Genomic DNA, 16618 nt, shown 5'->3' with positions numbered 1-16618 from the left:
CTGTCCTGGAACTCACTTTGTAGACCAGGCTGGCCTTGAACTCAGAAATCCTCCTGCCTCTGCCTCCCAAGTGCTGGGATTAAAGGCGTGCACCACCACACCCGGCCTATAAATCATGTTTCTAATAATCACACTTCCATAAAAAAGAAATTATATTGATTTTGCTGATGAAAAAACTAGGACATAGGAAACCTTCCAATTTGCCTGAGGTCAAATGGAAAGCAACAATAATGACCCTTTCTATGTAAGAAAGAGTAGGACAGGGCTTAAAGTTTAAAGGCTGTTCTGATTCCAGAGTGTAAAGTAAGCCTCCATGAATACAAACTGCAGGCATTCCCTTTCTCACCTAACACAGTGGCAAAAACAGACCCTCGAAGACTGGCTTCCAAATCACTACTCTAACTAGAATGGTGTTAGCCTGATTCCAACTTGTGTCTACTACCATACTTAAGCATTCTATTCACCACAAAGCACTGTCCATCAAATAGGAAATGAAAGGGGAGACAGAAATGCCTACACACCTACTCTCAATATTAAGATTCTAGGTGACAGTCACTGAGTTATCAGCTTTGCTGTGCTATTTCAGGCACTACAGCACATTTATTAATAGAAGAACTTAAACACTTGTAAACTTAGTTACAACTCATATTTAGCTAGCCTCTTACCTTCTCATTCCCTTCTATAAGTTTTTGCATTTTATGCTATCAACTGTTAGACTCAATACCTTCAATTAGTGCAATGATATAGACAGTGTAAAATATATTAAAAAGCATTCTAGAAAACCCCTCCTGGGGCTCGAGAGACGGCTCAGCGATTAAGAGCACTGATTGCTCTTCTGAAGGTCCTAAGTTCAAATCCCAGTAACCAGGTAGTAGCTCAAAACCACCCATAATGAGATCTGGCATCCTCTTCTGGAGTGTCTGAAGACAGCTACAGTGTACTTACGTATAATAAATAAATAAATCTTAAAAAAAAAAAAAGAAAAAGAAAACCACTCCTGATTCCTGAAATGTATACTTACCCATAAATACACACATCAGAAGCATGCTAGAACAAACTTACCTAGCCAGTAGGTGGTCTAAGTTGTTCGTCAGTGGTATTTTTATAAGTATTTCTTCTAAGTGCTTCTTGTAGATCTGACCATCAATCCCTTCAGTTTCTTTTCCTTAATATGTAACAGATGAAAACTGAATTAGGGATATTCTTTTTGACATGTTCATGATTAGATTTATTTATAGTCAAAAACTTTACTAGTAATAATAAAAACATAGATACTAGAATCTAGCTTGTAAACCTCTTCTCTTTGTTTAAAAAGCTGGCTTCATTTATGTGTATGACAATGTGCCTACATGGAGCTCATGCAGGTGCCTGCAGAGGCCAGAGGACATCAGATCCCCTAGAACTGGAGTCACAGACAAGGATGAACTCCCCGATATGGGTGCTGGGCACTTAACCTGGGTCCTCTGCAAGGGCAGTAAGCACTCTTAATAGCTAAGCCATCTCCCTATCCTTCTTTTACTTATATTTGAATATATGTTTTGAGTCTTGAGTAATTTACAGTTTTCAAACCATTTCTGTGCATATTATTCTCATTTGCCCTTCACCTGAAATTCTCTATACTTTCAATAAGTATAACCATGACACAGGTATCAATAAAAAAACAAGTGCAAAAATTATATATTGTTTCCCCAGATCACACTAAAAGTTAGTGACGCTAGGCTATAACCTAGATTTCTGAGAAAAAGCAAGCTACGTTTTTGTGTCAATGCCTCCTGACTAAACCAAGGTTGCCGTCTTCTAGGCTTGACTAAAATAAAAGCTTTAAGGTAAGTCCGGGTAGTGCAAATCTTTTTTACATCTGACTCAACATAGTTTTAAAAATGCTTTTCTTAGTATTCATTAGATTTAAGATAATTTAGAATACTTTTTGTTAGTATTCTCTAAGCAGCAACAGAGCCAAGTATTTACTTTCTTTTCTGTTTATTGAAATAAAGAGAAATAATGAAAATCATTTTCTTTCATAATTTGGATTTTTATGCATGAAATCTTCTTGGCTTACTTTCTGGAAGCTGGATATTTACTGTGAATGAAACACTAGAGATCGCCAGGAGTGGTGGCACACGCCTTTGATCCTGGCACTCAGGAGGCAGAGGCAGGCGGATTTCTGAGTTCAAGGCCAGCCTGGTCTACAAAGTGTGTTCCAGGACAGCCAGGGCTGGACAGAGAAACCCTGTCTCAAAAAACAAAACAAAACAAACAAATAAAAAACAAAAAACAAAACAAAACAAAAAAGAAACACTAGAGATCAATAAGTATCTAGAAGGGAAACAAAAGTTCACTTGGCCAAATTCTCTCATTTCTTCAGAGCCTATCGCAGTAACAGAACCCTGAGAAATTTCTCAGAATAACAGGTTCCCCCTTCAGTGAACCTGCTCTCAACCCCAAAGATTTTTCACTTATTAGACAAGTTACATAGAAACTACTAAATTAGAAGAAAATTTAAATAGTTAAATTTATCAACAGGTGTTGTTCTATTTGAAGTTAACTGAAACATAGGAAGCTTTCAGACTCAAAGGTAAGGCACACACCTGCAATGTGCTGAACAACAGAGGCCACCAGATGGGGAAGCATGCAGCGCAGGAGAGGACTCACATCGTAGCTCTCGGAGATCCCGTGAAGTAACTCTATAAGGTCTGGAACACCACACAAGTGAAGAAATGGCCTTTCAAGGAGCAAGCATACACAACAGCCACAAATTAGACAAGTAGCATTTTACAAAGCACACTTACCAAAACAACTTTACTGACCTCTAACTATACAGTAATACATACTTTTTCCCAAGGTTCTCGGGCTTCTGTCGCTGTAAGAGAATTATCAAGCAACCTAATCCATCCTTGATCTGAGAAGGAACCTTGGTCAATGTTTTGATGAGCTGGAATGCCAGTGAGTTCACAAAGGTATCTTCCATCGTTACTTTCACAGAAATCTGACAGATTATCATGTATGTCGCAGCTCTATAATCTGGTAAAGAGGATTTCAACCCCTAAATGTTTTTAAAATATAAAGAAAATGACAAAATATAGAATTATGTTCTTCTACTTAACATGTTACTTAACTACAACAAATTAGAAATGTCAATGTTTGCCTTGATTTAAATGTTAAACATAGTAACTACACATACTGAAACATTACATGGCATAGCAGGGTTATGTACAATCCTTATGTACAGGAAAAATCCTTATGTTTCTATGTATAAGATAAAAACAAAACAAACAACAAAAAACAAATTCTAAGCCAGTTGTCACAGCACTCAGGGGCCAAGACAAGATGAACATGAGTTTAAAACCAGTGTGGACCACACAGCAAAAGCCTTGAAAAACAAAACAAAACCCCCTAAGGCTGGCAAGATGGTTCAGCAGGTATAGACACTTGGTATCATGCCTGATGAACTGAGTTCAATCATCAGGGCCCACATGCTTGAAGAATGGAACAAGCCCTCACATGCTGTCCTCTGGCTTCCACACCAGTACACACATGTACAAACAAACAAACAAATGAAAAGGATAAGCCATTTAAGCAAAATGTAATTTTAAAAATACCTTAACAAATAAATACATTGCACATTTTAAAGGATTAATAAAACCTAATGTACACTGACAACCAATGACTCTTTAGAAGTGGAAAATCAAGGTGTTCACCTCCATTCTTATAAGGGCACAGGGATGAGACAAGTCTATAGGATGAGAAGGGACCTCAGAAAAGCCTCCTAACTCAGACATCCTAATAAGAGGCAAAAAGCTCTGCCTGACCTGCAAGCTCATGTCTTTGGAAGGGTGCTGTTCATCTCATCACTCATGGGGATAAAAACTATACTAAATTAAAGATAGTAACCTGGGGCCCTAGAAGTAAAAGCAGAGCCTCTGCCAAGTGCTAAAAGAACAGGAAAGTGAGAGCCTGTGCTTGAAGGACAGTCTATGGCTAAGAAAATAAATCTAGACACAGTGAGAGCTAATATTAGTTACTAGACACTTATTCAAGAACTGACAAGTCTATTAAACCAAAAGATTGCATCTTATCAACCATTCAAAATAAACTATCAATTTGAAAACACTTATTTCTCCATGAAATTTTCACAAGCAAGCAAATTCCTTTAGAAAATGATGTACTTGACCAACCTTTTGGATGTATGGAAATAGTTTGGCGACTACACTGTCTGATAGGTTCTCAGCAGCCACTAGAGCAGACACAATGGTGGAGGCATAGAAGGCCAAGAGCACTCTCAACTGGGCGGAGCTTCCCGGATACTCAGCGAAAGCCTAAAATAGAGACCACAGCACACATGTAGGCTCTTCTGAAGCACTCTGGCTCTTTAAGTATCAAACACAACACTGACTGAGAATGACTTGCCTGACAAGCTTCCTGACATTCTTAGATAGTTCCTACTTAATAATCACTATAGCTGGAATTTGACAAGCAATAGACTAATTTATTTTTATAGAAAATATCTTTGGTGAAAAGACTGATTCTTCACCTGCTCATACACCCCAACTTCTTCCAGGTTCCACGGAACACGTTTCCTTTCTCAGAATAAGCAATCACTTTATGAGCCCACACACTCAACAATTCACTCACGGCTCACCTTCACAGATCTGGTCACTAGGCTGCAAATAAAATCCATGAATCCAAGGTCTTTGTAGCAATGGGTGACCAAAGTTCCTCTAGCTAAAGGCACTCCAGAGTGCTATTATTAATAAAAAGAACAAGTTATTAGAAACATATGGCAGCTCACCAACACAGATACGCTCTCCCCTTATAACTGGTGGTGATGAGATTAATACATAAACCCTTAGAAACTCCAAAGAGCAGGAGACAACGAAGGCAAAAGAATTCAGTATAAAACACTCAGCATGTGCTGCCTATGTATATATTTAACCCCAACTCTATAGCTCTGCATAATTCTACTAGTAGGATTTGGGTTTTTGCCAACACGATACCTCACAATATCGTAATAGCATAAATAGACCCAGGCCAACCTCTATTGCTACTAACTACTACTGCACATGGTCTGTGAATAAGCATTAACAAAACAATTAAATGAAGACTGCAAGTAACCTTTATTGGGAGAATGAGGTTTAGAAACCTGCAAAGAGTTAGTTTCTAGATAACTGTGCAGTCTGTGGAAGATCAGGAGAAAATGGGCTGGATGTTCAGTTTGAGCAGCTGCTTTATCAGAAGCTGCATGTTTTGAACTCCAGTTAGTCCAACCAATTTACGTCCAGAGTCTGAAATTTTCTTTTTAATTCAAAACTGGGGATTCCCTCCCTCGTTCCTTCTGACTGCTGAGTTCAGAGTCCTGCTGTCACTAGCCCCTGGTGCAGGTCCACGGTCTGTTAGTCTGCTCTCTTCCTCATCAGCTCCGCTCCCAGCCCCATCAGCAAGCTCACATGGAGTAAAGTTTCTGCCTATGGCATACACCTACTTTCTTCTACTCTCTCTTACAGACAGATCTTACTAGGCTTTCTTCTCAGGTAACTATCCTTTTATTCCAAACACCTTCTCAATTTTAACAATATCCTGATGCTCTTCAAGTAATCCTAATCCCTTTAATTTGTGTAAGTTTTTCAAAAGTTTCACTCCTTCCATCTTTTAAAAAATTTCTTTCGTACCAAAATTACTGATGCAGAGTAGCACTGTACAAAGAATAGGGCTCATATAGTAACTGTGCCAACTTCAGTTATAGGAACTCTAGCAAGTAGCTTAAATTTTTTGAGTCTGTTCTCGCCTGTATAAAGAGTTTATGAGACTCCATGATGATAAAGAGTATGATGTAAAATGCGTTGTCTAATGTTGGGTACTAAATAAACTCTAGATGGCACTGACAAAGAATTTCAGCTAGGAAATCAATGGCAGAGATACTACTGCCTATCCCCAGGAGCATTAAGGGCTTGACTTTTCCCAAACAAATTAAGTTGAACTCAAAACTCCCCATCCATTCTCTTCTGTTCTGATTGCCAGCTCCACTGCCATCTGTCTTTAGCTCTTGGTACAAGCAGATCTGTGAGTTTGAGGTCAACCTGGTCTACATAGTGAGTTTCAGGCCATGCAGTGTCATATAGAGACCCTTTCTCAGAAAAAGAAAAATTCATAACCAGACATATAGTGAGACCCTACTCCCAAAACAAAAGTACTTAAACAACTAAGGAGGAAGGGGATGGATCACTGTGAGTTGAGGCCAGCAAGGACTTCACAGTGAGACCCTGCCTCAAAAGGAAACAACAACAAAACAAAGCCCGACCAAAGCAAAGCAAACCATAAACCTTAATCATGATTTATAATAAGTATACACATGAATGAACATGTCATTAAACAATGTTACCTTAACAGGAGACAGCCAAAACCATTTGTGCTTCGGATTACTAATTTTTAGAAGCTGTATCACCCGCACAAATACCCGTGTCTCATGGTACGGCAGAACACAAGCAATGAGACTATCTGCATTGTAAAGATGGATGTGGAACCTAAGAAAAATATGAAACAATTCAAATCAGTACAAAATACAAAATTCACAGGTCCTTCTTTTTTATTCTTTTTTCTTTTTCTTTCTTTTGGCACAGTGTCACTGGATAGCCCTGCCTGGCATGGAATTTGCTATGCAGACAAGACCAGGATGGCCAAACTCACAGATCCCCCTGTCCCTGCTTCCCAAGACTGTATCAACATGTCTGAAAGATGCATGCTTCTAAAAGTCAAAATCCTGTCTCCATGAAGTACAAAGAGCTAGGGCCAGCATCAGTCACAACGAGATAAACACAAGAAGCCCTACATTTGCAGCCAAGTTAGAGTCAATGTGGTTTGAATCAATTTGGAGGTAGTAACATTTTGAATGTTCAGTATCAAAATTTATACTCTATTCACTTTCTTTCAACTTTAATGAAACTGTGCAGTCTCCACTAAGCCACAGAAAGCTAGCAGGCTAAAAGGACAATAACCACTGAGCTTCTCTGTGCTCCAGTCACTGTCTACAGCTTTTCTAACTACTATGTTTCCAAAACCAAAAGGTTTTTTTTGCGGGGGTGGGGGGTGGGGGGTGGGGGGGGGGAAACAGTTGGGGTTAGAGGAATTGTTTTTTTTCAAGACAGGGTTTCTCTATGTGGCCTAATGTTCTGGAACTTGCTTTGTAGATCAGTCTGGCCTTGAACTCAGAGCTCCGCCTGCCTTTGATTCCCAAGCACTGGAACTGAAGGTATGAGCCACCATACTCAGCAAAAAAAAAAAAAAAAAAAAGATTAATAAAATTGTATTAATTTATTCAGATACAAAATGACAAATTATATAATTTGTATATGAACTTGAAAAAACTGTCAGTCTCTCTACACTAAAAATGTTAAGAAAGATTCTCCTATTCTCTTACATGTACTTAAAAAAAAAGATGTATTATATATTGTACCTATGTGAGCCTGTGTACCACATGCATACACTTGCCCACAAAGGTCAGAGGGCACTGGATCCTCTTGGACCTGGAGTTACAGATAGCTATAAGTGGCCCTGACATGAGTACTAAGAACCCACCCAGGCCCTCTTCAAGAACAGTAAGCACTCTTCACCATGAGCAATCTCTTAAACCCCTATACGGACTTTAATAGTAGCAGACCTTGCCTTCTATCTATTTTATACAGGCTTTGGTATTAACTAAGACCCTACTTAAATGAAGCATTCCTCAACAAACCCTGGCATAGCTACGTCTCTAAATCTTCTGTAAAACTTTATTAAGGTATTTATTTAAAAGACAGTAACCAAGGACAACCTACAATTTTTTTTTATCACATTTAACATTTGCTGAATAAAGGTTACATTAAGAGGGGCTGGAGTGACGGCTCGGCCATCTACAGGATTTGTTGCTCTTGCAGAGGTCAAAGTTTGGTTCCTAGCACCTACGTAAAGGGCCTGGTACGTAAATACTTAATGCACATCACTAATATTACTTGATTTGGGTTGATATTTTAAAGGATATTCTTTACATCTAGAGAGGTAAGAAAGAACTTTAAGTTTTGCCCCCATGTTAATGGATCTGTAATACCAAGCTGCATTAGCTCCTTAGACCAGAACTGGTCTGGTCTCACACACTTATAATCACAGTGCTAAGGTAGGAGCAAGACTTCAAAGCCTTAATCCCAGGACCTGGGAGGCAAAAAGAGGTAGATTTATAAATCTAAGGTAAACCTGAACTACATAGAAAGTTCCAGGCCAGACAGCAAAATAAATAAATAAATAAAAATAGAAGTAAGTCAAAAACCAGCTTGAGCCAGGTGGTGGTGATGCCTTTAATCCCAGCACTTGGGAGGAAGAGGCAGGTGGATCTCTGGGTGTGAGGCAAGGCTGGCATACACACTGAGTTCTAAGACAGCTGGGACTACACAGAGAAACCCTATCTCCAAAACCAAACCAACCCAACAACAATAACAACAAATGAGAGCTATGTAATAAGACCTTATCCCCCAAACAAAACTAGTCAAAGACAATGACTCACTCCTCAGCCCTGGGGAAGAAGGTGGCAGATTTCTGTGAGTTTGAGATCAGCCGGAGATACACACTGAGACCGTGTCTCAACAAACAAACAAACATCAAACAAACCCTAAACACACTAGACAGGAACTAATGGCACCCTATTCAAGGAAAAGCATGTTTAATATAAGAGAATGTTTACTTGACATTCTAGACATGCTATCAACCTTTGAAGTTTGCGAAAGCTAACAATCTAGTTTACCAAGTGTTGGCAACTTTTGAAGGTTTAGCTACCTGTGAATCAGCCATTCCAGGCACTTTTGCGCTGGCTTCAGGAGGAAATAAGGAGACAAGTGAAGGAGGAACGATGAAATATTTTCATCCAGCTGCTTGTTCACGGCTTTGGTCTGGACGCTGCGCTCCAAGCCTTTTGCCAGCTGGCTGAACAATGGCGCTTCAAACTGTTCAAAGGCAGGGTCAATCCCAAGAAGCTCCTCCAGCCCAGTGCATCCTAGGAGGAGAGTCGCTTGTAACTTCTTTGTAAGCAAACTCCACAGATGCTCCTGTTCTCCTCAACCCTAAGCTCATGAACTCCGTTACAACGTGTCATACACTCTCAAACACTGGCTCTAGTTGTTAACATACAGGATAAATCTGATCCCACTCGCTAGGAGAAAAGAAAGTACTTCATGACAAGAACTCCAGCCGAGCCCTTCTTTTTAGTCATTATAACTACATCTAGTCCATATGCCATTATTTAAAAATACATTCAAACATCTAGTAATATAGCTGTCCCCCCCCCCGTCCCACACCCCTTACCAAGAAAACAAGGCACTGCTCGGGAAGCGAACAGCGCAAACAAACAGACGAGAAAATAGCAGCCCCCATATCATTGCTCCGGGAGCTTTGCTAAGTGAAAGGTGGCTCACCGATGGCAAAGGCGGTGTCCCTGTCGATTGTAGCCGCTTCCTTGGGGTCAAATAACAGCGAGGCAACTTCCCGTCTCGACAGGAGGCTGGGATCAGTCTGAGGGAGGGCGAGTCGCTGGAGCTGCTGGGCTAAGGACGTCATCTTGCAGGGAGGCGGATGTCTCAAAACGCCGGCTAGGAACGAACGGCGGGAATAAAGTTTTTAGGAAACTTCAGGCGGCTCAACAGATGGCGGGCCAGGGCTCATGCTCTGGCAACACGGCGCTCGGTCCTTTCGAGGCCACAGAAACCTGCTTCCAGGACCCACCAAGCTCAATGCCCACAGCAACGGCGTTAACCACGCCTCGGCAGCACCAGCTCTCCCCAGCTCTGCACCACGGCCACCCGTTCCCAAGCCACGGCCGCGCCTAGCCGCGCCGTGCTCCTCCTCACCGTGAACTCGGAATCTCAGCAGGATTAGACAGCTAACAACTCCTCAGATCAGCTCCCACATGGTGCCGGCACGGTCCCGGAACTCTCAAGCACGCCTCATAGGAGCTTCCGGCTTCCCACTACGGCAAGAGAAAGGGGACAACGTTGTAGGAAACGCCTTGCAACGGCCCCGCCTCCCTGACGCTAAGTTCCGCCTATTTTTCCAGGCCAGCCATTTAATTCCCCGCCTACTTTCCCCTCCACGTGCCTGACCCTCAAAGCCCCACCCTCCGCTCGCTCACCCAGTTAAGCTCCGCCTTCCATGCGCACCTCTTTCCAAGACAGCACGTTTATTCCACGCCCCTCTTATAAGCCCCACCCTCACGGAAATGTGCTAAGCCCCGCCCACAGTCCCTCCCCCTTGGAGTCCCTTCTTTCCAGAAAGGCGCCTATAAGGCCCGCCCCTCTAGGAGCCCCGCCCTCTCCGCTCCTTGTTGCTACAGCTCTCTTCTCTGGGTTCCCGACGCCTCGCTTAGTGCCCTGAGGTTTAGGTCTGGGATTCAGTTTCCCCAACCGGCTTTTGGAGCTTTACGGGTGTGTAGCAGGGTCAGGTCATTCACGAGATGATTATCCAGCCAGCAAGGGGCTGAGGCGCGGGAAGCCGCGTTTCTAATTCTAATGCTACACGAGGAGGGCACAAACCTGACTTAGGTTGTGGATCCCAGTGCAGTCTGGTTGCCCTGTAAGTAGTAAGCACTCGCTGAACGCAGCTAATGACAACCTTATCACCTTTGCCTTGTCTGCATTCCTAGGGAGTGCTGTTTTTCTTATGTCTATTATTATTATTATTATTATAAACATGACATTTTCTTTTTTTCAAGTGAAAATAATTTTTTTCAAGATGGGAAGTGGCGGCTCACTTCTTTAATTCCAGCACGAGGGAGGTAGAAGCAGTCGGATCTGAATTCGAGGCAAGCCTGATTTATGGAGTGAATTCCAGAACATCCAGAGCTGCACAGAGAAACCTCGTCTCAAAAACAAAAACAAACACACAAAAAAATACACAAAATGTTTTTGTTTTCATATTCTGGTTACAGTTTCCTTCCACAACTCTTCCCAGATTCTCCAACCACTTCCCCATCCACCCAAATCCACACCGTTTTTTTCTCTTTCTTATTAGAATACAAACGTACGATGGCAACTACGGCAATAGGTAAAATAAAAACAAACATCAGAATAAGACAAAACAAAAGAAAAAAGATCCAAAGAAAAAGCTCACACAGAGCCATGCCTGCTTATACACACAGAGATCTTATAAAAATGCAAAACCAGAAACGGAAATATATATGCAAAGGACCTACAAGAAGAAAAAAAAGTCCTGACAAAGAATTATGAGGTAAAGAAGGTCCAAAAATGAGCCGGGCGTAGTGGCGCACACCTTTAATCCCAGCCCTCGGGAGGTAGAGGCAGGCGGATTTCTGAGTTCGAGGCCAGTATGGTCTACAAAATGAGTTCTAGGACAGTCAGGGCTATCCAGGGAAATATATATATATATTAGAACAATAGTTGGGTTTCCCCCAGTTCCCTAGCCTATATAATCTCAGATTCTTGGTCACTGAGCAGTGTAAGGCATGGACTGGCCCTTAAATCCAACCTAAACTTTGTGCCATCATTGTACCAGCATATCTTGCAGGCAGGTCACTGTTATTGATCAAAGGTTTGGTAGCTAGCTTGGTCTTTCCCTTTCTTCTCTAGTTAGCATGCAGTGCACCTTCCAGGACCATGAACACTAGTCAGTAGGGGTGAGGGCTCTAGGTAGGCACCATCTTGACTTCTCCACGTTCAATGAGTTGTGTAGATGTCTGCAGCAATATGGCCTTACAGTCAGTTTGTGGAGAGCAATCAACAGCTTTGGCAATAGCCTGGGTTGTCTGGAGCTTCCTGTGGGGCCCCTTTGGCTAACAACTTGATTCGATATAACCCATTCCTGGGACTGGAGACTTCATTTGGTAATGAAAGACATGAAATTGGGGCTACATTTTCCCATTATTTGACGATTCCATTTGGATCACCTTCATATATGTATATATTTTAGAATATATATTCATATATTCCTCTGTAGTAGGTTTCCATACAACCCGTCAAATGGCCCTTAGTTTTAGTTGTCCCTCTCTGTATTTCCTCCCTCGCCCCTTTCTTCTCTCCATCTCTCTTTTTGATACTCCTGTTGCAATCCCATCCCACCCCATTCTTCCATAACTGTCTATTCTATTCCCCCTTCCTAGGGAGAGCCAACCTACCCTCTCCCAGCCCCTTACTCTATACCTAATCTCTATGTTTGTATAGATGGTAGTCTGCTTATTGAAAAATTAACAGTTAACATCCACATAAAAGTGACTATTTCCTACTTTTGTCTTTGGGGATCTGGGTTATCTCACACAAGATGATTTTTTTTTCTCGTTCCATATATGTACCTGAGAATTTCACTATTTCATTTGTTTAACCAATATTCGAGTAATATTCCATTGTGTAAATATGCCACATTTTCTTTATCTCATTCATTCATTGATAGGCATCTGGTGTAGTGATAGGTATAGTGTAGTCTTTATGTCTGGCTTTAAGTGAAGTGTATGGTAAAGCCTTTGGGTCTAGCTTTGAGTGGAATGTTTCAGCAAAGCTTTTATATTTGAGTCAATCAGTAGAGGCTGAGAAATTGTTTTGAGACTGTTTGAACCTTGAAGAAATGTCTATCTGGAGGGTCTGCACTTGGTGCTATATGAGAGCTTGCAGCTGCACTAATCTTGGTGCTGAAGACACTCCTGGCAAACCTGGAATTCTTACTTTTGATTATGGATAGCCATGATCAAAAGGGACTGAGATTTATATGGATTGACTGTTCTCACAGGCAGCAAGGGCAAGATAACCTTGGTAGCTGGAACCTTTCCCAGCCACAATTAACCTTGTAGAATGTTTGAATAAAGTAACTGGAGTGTCAATCTTTTCTAAGAAGGCTGAATCCCTTTGCTCCTTCAGAAAAATGATGGCTTAGCGTCTTTTTGTTTTTCTGGCCTTGAACTCAGAAATCTGCCTGCCTCTGCTTTCCAAGTGCTGGGATTAAAGGCGTGCGCCACCACTGCCTGGCTAGGTCTAAGCATCTTGGTGAGCTTCTCTCTCTACTGTGGCACCCACAACCAACATCAAACAATCTTCTAGTCTGTTTTCAATTTCTGCCTATTATAAATAGACCAGCAATTAACATAGTTGAGCAAGTGTCTCTGTGGTGGGATATCAAGTCCTTTGAGTATATGCCCAAGAAGTTTATAACTGTATCTTGGAGATAGATCTAGTCCCAGCTTTCTAGAGAGCTGTCACACTGATTTCCATAGTGGCTGTACACGTTTGCACTCCCACCAGCATGGATGAGGGTCCCCGTTATTCCACATCCCCACCAGCATATATATATATAATTCTCTCTTTAGAACTATACTCCATTTTTAAATTGGGTTGTTTTCTTGATGTTCAGCATTTCTTTTTAGTAATTTATATATTTAGATATTAGCACTCTATCAGACATGTAGTTAGTAAGAATCTTTTACAGTCTGTAGCCCACTGCTTTGTTCAGATTGATACTGTACTTTTTTTTGTTTTGTTTTCAAGACAGGGTTTCTCTGTATAGCCCTGGCTGTCCTGGAACTCACTTTGTAGACCAGGCTGGCCTCAAACTCAGAAATCCGCCTGCCTCTGCCTCCCGAGTGCTGGGATTAAAGGCGTGCGCCACCACACCCGGCGATACTGTTCTTTGACATACAGAAACATTTTGGTTTCATGTGTTCTCCTTGTTTTTCTTAGTGCCTGTGCTGCTTCCGTCGTTCTGTTCAGAAAGTCTTTCCCTGTGCCAGTGGGTTCAAGACAATTCCCCACCTCTCTCCTCTCAGATTTGGTGTATCTGGCCTTATGTGGAGGTCTTTGATTCACTTAGAGTTGAGTTTTGTGCAGGGTGATAAGTATGAATCTATTTGCAGCCATCCAATTTGACCAGCACCATTTATTGAAGATGCTGTCTCCCCCCCCCATTGTGTATTTCTGGCATCTTTACCAAAAATCAGGTATGCATGGATGTGTGAAATTATGTCTGGGTCTTCAGTTCGATTTCATTGATCAACACATTCCTTTTGGGGCCAATGCCATGCTGTTTTTATTACTATGGCTCTGTAGTACAATCTGAGGTTAGGGATAGGGAAACCTCCAGCCATTCTTTTCTTATTCAAGGGTGTTTTAACTATCCTCTGTGTGTGTGTGTGTGTGTGTGTGTGTGTGTGTGTGTGTGTGTGTGTGTTGTGTGTATGTGTGTGTGAGTGTGTTTCCACATAAAGCTGAAAATTCCCTCTTTCATGTTCTATGAAGAATTGTGTTGGAATTTTGATGAAGATTGCATTGAATCTGTAGATTGCTTTTGATAGGACAGCCATTTTCACTATGTCAATCCTACCAATCCATGAGCAAGGGAGATCTTTCCATCTTCTGAGATCTTCCTCAATTTCTTTCTTCAGGGACTTGGAATCCTTACCATACAGGTCTTTCACTTGCTTGGTTAGAGTTACACCAAGGTAGTTTATGTTATTTGCGGCTATTGTGAAGGGTGTCATTTCCCTGATTTCTTTCTCAATTCATTTGTTTATAGGAATGCTGTTGATCTTTGTGCATTAAAAATGAATGTATCCTGAAAGTTTATCAGCTTTAAGAGTTTCCTTGTAACAAAAGGATGGACTATCCAGAGACTACCCCACCCAGGGATCCTCCCCATCATCAGCTGCCAAACCCATACACTATTGCATATGCCAGCAAGATTTTGCTGAAGAGACCCTGATATAAGCATCTCCTATGAGGCTATGCCAGTGCCTGGCAAATACAAAAGTAGATGCTCATAGTCATCTATAGGATGGGACACAGGGTCCCCAATGGAGGAGCTGCAACTCTATAGATGGAACAACAATATGAACTAACCAGTACCCCCAGAGCCCATGTCTCTATCTGCATATGTAGCAGAAGATGGCGTATTCGGCTATCATTGGGAAGAGAGGCCCCTTGGTCTTGCAAACTTTATATGCCCCAGTACAGGGGAATACCAGGGCCAAGAAGTGGGAGTGGGTGTGTAGAGGAGCAGGGCAGGGGGAGGGTATAGGGAATTTTCAGGATAGCATTTGAAATGTAAATAAAGAAAATATCTAATAAAGGAAAAAAAAGAGTTTCCTTGTAGAATTTTTAAGATCACTTATATATGCAACCATATCTTCATCCAATAACGATACTTGATGTCTTCCCTTCCTATTTGTATCTCCTTTTTCTTATTGCTCTAGCTAAGACTTCAAGTACTATACTGAATAGGCATAAAAAGAGGGGACATGTTATCTTGTTCCTGATTTTAGTGGATTTGCTTTAAGTTTCCATTTAAGATGATTTTGACTATGAGCTTGCTGTTAACTGTCTTTATTATGTTGAGGGATGTTTCTTGTATACCTACTCTCTCCAGGACTTTTATCATGAAGGGATGTTGGATTTTGGTCAAAGGCCTTTTCTGCACATAATGAGATGATCATGTGTTTTTTGTATTTCAGTTTGTTTATATGGTGGATTGCATCTGTGGATTTCTGTATGTTGAACCATTCTTGCATCATTGGGATGAAGCCTATGTGATCATGGTGGATGGTCTTTTTGATATGTTCATGTATCCAGTTTGCCTACCTGATCCCTGGCATGGCCCGTGGGGTTTCCAGGGAGACTTGGGTCAGACAAAGGGATAGGTGAGGAAGGAAGGTTGTAGAAGGTCTGCATAGTACCGCGGGAATCATATTTTTCTTTTAAAGCAAACCTGGGCTAGAGCATTGGCTGGGAGGGGGGGGAGGTAAAAGCACTCACCACCAAGCCTGACGACTTGAGTCAGATCCCTGGGACCCACAGGGTAGAGGGAGAGAACGAACTCTCACAAATTGCCCGGTGACACACATATAAACAATGTTTTTAAAAGGAACCTAGTTGAGGCATAATTTAGAAACAATATGTACACCCATTTCAGTGAAACCATTTGGCGGCCTTAGCAAATGAACATGCAGGTGTGACTATGTCTCCAGTCCTAACAGAATTTTAGCACCCCTACAAGTTATTTCTCTGCAGTCCCTGTGATGACGTCAACACGGCCCAGCCCCAGGCGTACCAGGTAAAGCCACCAACAAACCTGCTTCAACGTCACTGTGGCAAGTGATACACAGTGTGGACCACACAGGTGAGGATGGAGGCTCTGCCTGTCTTGTCTGGGGGCATCCATTTCTCTCCAGAGATGGGGCTCACCGTTGCAATGGCATCAGGCTTTCTGTGCCCCTCTCCGACTGGAAATGTGGGAAACACAGCTGCTCTTTTAAAGGCACTCTTGGCAAAGGTCCTACATTTCTCTCCTTTGGATTAACATAGTCTCCCATCGTTGGCTTACACTGGTTAAAGCAAACACTACAGAATAAAAAACCACCTTTCATGAATCTCTGCAGACAGTTAGTAACCTATGTCTACATGAGGTGTTCACTGCGGAGAACAACAAAAGAAGTTAAATACAGATTACGGTGACAAAATTTTCGTGAAGTTATTTAAGCAAACATGAAGTTTTAGTCCTTGATAGGTATTCTCTTAGGGGCTGGTGAGATGGCTCAGTGGGTAAGAGCACCCGACCGCTCTTCTGAAGGTCCGGAGTTCAAATCCCAGCAACCACATGGTGGCTCATAACCATC

At 41.8% G+C, this 16618-nt stretch overlaps 1 protein-coding gene across 1 annotated transcript in view; it reads right to left on the bottom strand.

The window, feature by feature from the left end:
• The window catches only part of Heatr1 (HEAT repeat containing 1), a 44705-nt gene extending 34742 nt beyond the window's left edge, over positions 1–9963 (bottom strand). Inside the window, exons 1-9 of the mRNA XM_021215483.1 lie at positions 9864–9963; positions 9432–9605; positions 8797–9013; positions 6377–6518; positions 4640–4741; positions 4176–4316; positions 2832–3043; positions 2589–2722; positions 1063–1165 (exon numbers count right to left, since the gene is read on the bottom strand). Of these exons, the coding sequence (XP_021071142.1) occupies positions 1063–1165; positions 2589–2722; positions 2832–3043; positions 4176–4316; positions 4640–4741; positions 6377–6518; positions 8797–9013; positions 9432–9573 (1193 nt within the window). The 5' untranslated portion in view covers positions 9574–9605; positions 9864–9963. The remainder of the gene's footprint in view (positions 1–1062; positions 1166–2588; positions 2723–2831; positions 3044–4175; positions 4317–4639; positions 4742–6376; positions 6519–8796; positions 9014–9431; positions 9606–9863) is intronic.
• Between the last annotated feature and the right edge of the window lie 6655 nt (positions 9964–16618).

Source organism: Mus pahari, chromosome 16 (assembly GCF_900095145.1).
Source record: "Mus pahari chromosome 16, PAHARI_EIJ_v1.1, whole genome shotgun sequence".
Taxonomy (NCBI): domain Eukaryota; kingdom Metazoa; phylum Chordata; class Mammalia; order Rodentia; family Muridae; genus Mus; species Mus pahari.
This window is presented reverse-complemented; position numbering and strand designations above follow the sequence as displayed.